General features: G+C 48.7%; 1 protein-coding gene across 1 annotated transcript in view; it reads left to right on the forward strand.

Moving 5' to 3' along the window:
* otogl (otogelin-like) overlaps positions 1–5,000 on the forward strand; it is a gene marked incomplete at both ends in the record, with an annotated part of 30,848 nt that overhangs the window by 13,494 nt on the left and 12,354 nt on the right. Inside the window, 9 exons of the mRNA XM_084452376.1 lie at positions 79–225; positions 375–494; positions 996–1,112; positions 2,409–2,565; positions 3,311–3,337; positions 3,443–3,622; positions 3,855–4,133; positions 4,545–4,662; positions 4,782–4,861. Coding sequence (XP_084308502.1) covers positions 79–225; positions 375–494; positions 996–1,112; positions 2,409–2,565; positions 3,311–3,337; positions 3,443–3,622; positions 3,855–4,133; positions 4,545–4,662; positions 4,782–4,861 — 1,225 coding nt within the window. The remainder of the gene's footprint in view (positions 1–78; positions 226–374; positions 495–995; positions 1,113–2,408; positions 2,566–3,310; positions 3,338–3,442; positions 3,623–3,854; positions 4,134–4,544; positions 4,663–4,781; positions 4,862–5,000) is intronic.

A 5,000-nucleotide genomic window follows, 5' to 3' on the forward strand; every position in this document is an offset into this window, starting at 1 on the left:
AACTGACTGCAACTGAACCCTCTAAAAGATAGTTGAGCTGAGAGCCCTGACCTGACCTGACCGTCTGCCCTGTCGCAGAGCCCCTCCAGTGTCGTAGGTCGAGGGTCAGAGTTCGAGCTGTGGAAGGCGGGCTACTACACGGTGGTCCACTTCTCCAGCCAGGACCTGACTGTGCTGTGGGACCGCAAGACCACCGTGCACATCAGAGCCGGACCACAGTGGAAGGTCAGGACACTCTCTCTCCACCGATGGGACGATGTTCAGGACGATGTTCAGGACGATGTTCATGTATCAGACGATGTTTGATAGAAACAAGAAGTTTTGTTTGGTTTGCTCAGTGTTTTGACCGTGCGCACGCGTGTGTGTGTCTCCAGGGTCTGCTTAGCGGTCTGTGTGGGAACTTTGACAGCGTGACGGTGAATGACATGACCACGTCCAGTCACATGGAGGTGAACAACGCCCAGAGCTTCGGAGACAGCTGGGCCCTGGGACAGGTATGTCCCCTCTGCTGCGCTGGAAGGTACATGGTGGTAATGGTAAATGGAGTGCACTTAAATAGCGCTTTTATCCAAAGCGCTTTACAATGGCCTCTCATGCACACATTTACACACACATTCACACACCAATGGCGGCAGCTGCATTGCAAGGTGCCTGCCTGCTCAATGGGAGCAATTTGGGGTTCAGTGTCTCGCCCGAGGACACTTCGACATGTGGACAGAAGGAGCCGGGATTCGAACCGCCGACCCTACGATCACTGGACGAGCCGCTCTACCTCCTGAGCCACAGCCGCCACGATGGTTTCTTCCTTCTGAAGATCAGATGCTCTGTGTTCAGGAGCGATGTCCCCAGCTGTGGCTTAGGTTCTGTCTGGGTTTCAACCCGTTCCCTCTCCCCAAACCTGCCAGCCCCCAGAGTCCGGTGTGACATTTAAGAGAAATCAGATACTCTCCCTGTGTGTGTGTGTGTGTGTGTGTGTGTGTGTGTGTGTGTGTCAGTGTGAGAGTGAGTATGTAGTTGCGCGACCGTGTGAAGGGGACCTAGGCAGACAGCCATACGCCAAGAGGGAGTGTGCTCTACTCTACAGTGACGTATTTGCGCCCTGTCACAACGTGGTGAGTACACACGCACACACACACACACACACACACACACACACTACTGTATTGTATGAGGGCTTAGCAGCTGTAAAGGTTATCGTGATTACAGCAGGAAAGGGTGGGTTGTCGGAGGGGGGGGGGGGGGGGGGGGGGGTGCGGGGGGGTATGGGAACGATTATTATCTGATGCCAGCATGTAAGCTCTATTTCTCGGAGATCAACGACAAATGCCACAGACACCTAACACAAGTCACACACACACACACACACACACACACACAGACTCAGTCACACACACACACACACACACACACAGACTCACACACACACACACACAGACTCACACATACACACAAACTCACACACACACACACACTCACACAGACTCACACACACACACACACACACACACACACATTGGTCATAGATTTGAGCCCCATGTTGGCATTTCATTGTACATGGTACCCCTATCATGTACATATTATAAATAAACAACACGATTTATGTTTTTTTTTTATTTACACCTTTGGGGGATTTCATCAGGCATCGCTGTGTTGTTCTCTGAGTGGCCAATAGGTGGTGCTATAGGTCCATCAGATTGGGCTGGTTGGTACAATATCTACTGTAATGTACCTCTTTCACCTAGCGTGCATATTCAGAGCAAGCGAAAGCCGTACAGCATGGTGACTTCTTCACGTGTCTAGTTCCTGTAGGGTTAACTGCTGAGCGGTTCTGGACTGCTGCTGAAGACAGGCTAGGAGAATCATTTTCACAGCTCAAACCGCTTGAATGATGACAGTGACTCTGTTCATGACAGTTTATCTGAGAGAATAAAAACAGAGGGAGAGCCATCTGGGGTAAATTGTTGACGTGACATGTCTCTAATACCTCTAATCGGATCTCTCTGCTCCGAGTTTGACCCACATCTTCTCATTGTTGGGGTGTCTCCTCTCTCATCCCCAGTTTAAATTATTGATAACCCCCCCCCCCCTCACCTCACCCCACCCTGACCTCCTCTATTGTCCCCCAGGACGATTTGGCCCACATCTATGGGAATGGAAAATAGAAATACACCTGCAATTCTCATTGTGTGTGTGTGTGTGTGTTTGTGTGGGTGTGTGTGTGTGAGAGAGTGTGTGTACGTGTGTGTGTGTGTGTGTGTGTGTGTGTGTGTGTGTGTGTGTGTGTGTGTGTGTGAGAGAGAGTTTTTTTTACGTGTGTGTGTGTGTGTGTGTGAGTGTGTGTACTGTATGTGTGAGTGTCTGTGTGTGTGTGTGTGTGTGTGTGTGTGTGTGTGTTTTCACTGCCCCAGGTGGATGTTGCCTGGTTCTATAGGAACTGCCTGACGGACACATGTGGCTGTAATCGAGGGGGGGACTGTGAGTGTCTGTGCACCTCCATCGCCGCCTACGCACACAAATGCTGCCAGCAGGGGGTCACTGTTCAGTGGAGGTCCCCCTCTGTCTGCCGTGAGTACACGCTGCACACACACACACACACACACACACATACACACACACACTCTCACACACACTCATGTGCACACAAACACACACACACTTCCAGCTACGCCTCGCCACCTCTCTACACTCCTTTCGAACCACTTGCTCTATTCCGTCTTTGTCTGTCTTATCTGTCATCATAAGTATTGGGTCACCTAGACAAACACACACACACACACACACAAATATGCGCTCACAAATTTAAACACTAATTTCTGTTGCTCTACTTTTTATACTGACTATATGACTATAAATTAAAAATGCTTTACTAATACATGATTTTAAATTAAAAGTGCTTTACTAATATGTGATTTTAAATGAAAAGTGCTTTACTAATACGTGATTTTAAATGAAAAGGGCTTTACTAATACGTAATTTAAAATTAAAAGTGCTTCACTAATATGTGATTTTAAATGAAAAGTGCTTTACTAATATGTGATTTTAAATGAAAAGTGCTTTACTAATACGTGATTTTAAATGAAAAGTGCTTTACTAATACGTGATTTTAAATGAAAAGTGCTTTACTAATACGTGATTTTAAATTAAAAGTGCTTTACTAATATGTGATTTAAATTAAAAGTGCTTTACTAATATGTGATTTTAAATTAAAAGTGCTTTACTAATACATTATTTAAAATTAAAAGTGCTTTACTAATACATGATTTTAAATTAAAAGTGCTTTACTAATACATGATTTTTCCCTCTCTTCCAGCCTATGACTGTGAATACTATAACCAGGGTATGTATCCAGGACAATGACTGACTAGACTGTATTCAAGTGTAACACCCCCCAAAATTCCCCTGAGAACGACTCACGAGACCCTCTCTCTTTCTCCGTGTTCAGAGCTGGGCGAGGGTCCGTTCTCCCTGGTCAGTGCCGGGTACAACGACACCATGCTGGGGGTGAACCGCAGCAGTGGTTCCGTGTTCCCGCTGGTCAGAGACAGCTCCAGCGGTCTGCCCCCCCCAGGACTGCTCTTCAACTTCATGATCACAGCAGGACTGCAGAAGGGCCGCGCTTCACGTGAGCCTCGCACACACACACACACACACACACATACTGCACGCACGCACATACTACATGCACACACACACACACACACACACACACACACACACTGTACAGCACGCACATGCATGCACACACACACACACACACAGACACATACTGTACACACGCACGCACACACACACACACACACACACATCTTGGTCTCCTTATCGCTGTACCTCATCTTGCTCCACTTACTCCTCAGGTCTCCCAGTGGTCTCTCTGGAGTCTGCAGAAAGGCCAAACTACTTCCTGGTCGTGTCTGGGCGCGGGCGGCTTCGACTGGAGCGTTGGGGTCGGGGGGAGGAGTTTGGTCGCAAGGCTTCCTTCATCCAGCATCAGGGGCTGTTCCTGCCCGGCCACGCCTCCTACGAGCTGACTGGCCAACCGGGAACCTTCCTCACGCTGACACGCGTGGCCGCACGCACTCAGAGATACGACAACTCAGAGGGCTTCAAGACCAGCAGCAGCTTCACACTGGAGGGTCAGACACACACACACAAATACACACACGCACGCACACACACACACACACACACACACACACACACACGTATGCACACACAGACACACACGCATGCACACACACACACACACACACACACAATGGTCTTGAGAGTAGCATTACATTAGGATGTACACTATATGGACAATAGTATTGGGCCACCTACACATTACACCTACAGGAGCTTTCATGACATACCATTCTAAATTCATAGGCATTAATAAGGAGTTGGTCCCCCCTTTGCAGCTATGACAGCTTCCACTCAAGCCTTTCTACAAGATTTTGGAGTGTGTCTGGGGGGATTTTTGCCCATTCATCCAGAAGAGCATTTGTGAGGTCAGATGTCAGTGCACTACTGACGCCCTATGTCCTCACCTTTCCATCTCCCAGAGAGCCGTTTCGTCGTCCCGTACCGTCGGATGTGCGAGTGGCGTTACCGCGCCTGCGCCAGTCCCTGCGTCCGCACCTGCAACGACCCGGGCGCCACGCGGTGCCAGTTCCTCCCTCCGTGAGAACCCCGCCTCCTCCTCTTCTCCCTATATCCCACTCTTTACCTTCAACGAGTTTGTCGACGCGCGTGTGTTTGCGGTGTGTGCGTGCGTGCGTGCGTGTGTGTGTGTGTTCCAGGGTGGAGGGCTGTTTCCCCAATTGCCCCAAAAGCATGGTTCTAGACGAAGTGACCAGGAGATGTGTCTACAGAGAAGACTGTAAGTTGACAGGATTTGTTCTGCGTGTTCTAAAATGTTTTGGCCTTGAGGACATTTTCAATTCATGAGGTATTTTATCAACACAATCTTAAAAGAGAACGTGAAAATCATAAGCTGTAGTTTGAGCGTAATCTCTGTT

The sequence above is a fragment of the Borostomias antarcticus genome (assembly GCF_949987555.1).
Source record: "Borostomias antarcticus genome assembly, chromosome: 18".
Lineage (NCBI taxonomy): Eukaryota > Metazoa > Chordata > Actinopteri > Stomiiformes > Stomiidae > Borostomias > Borostomias antarcticus.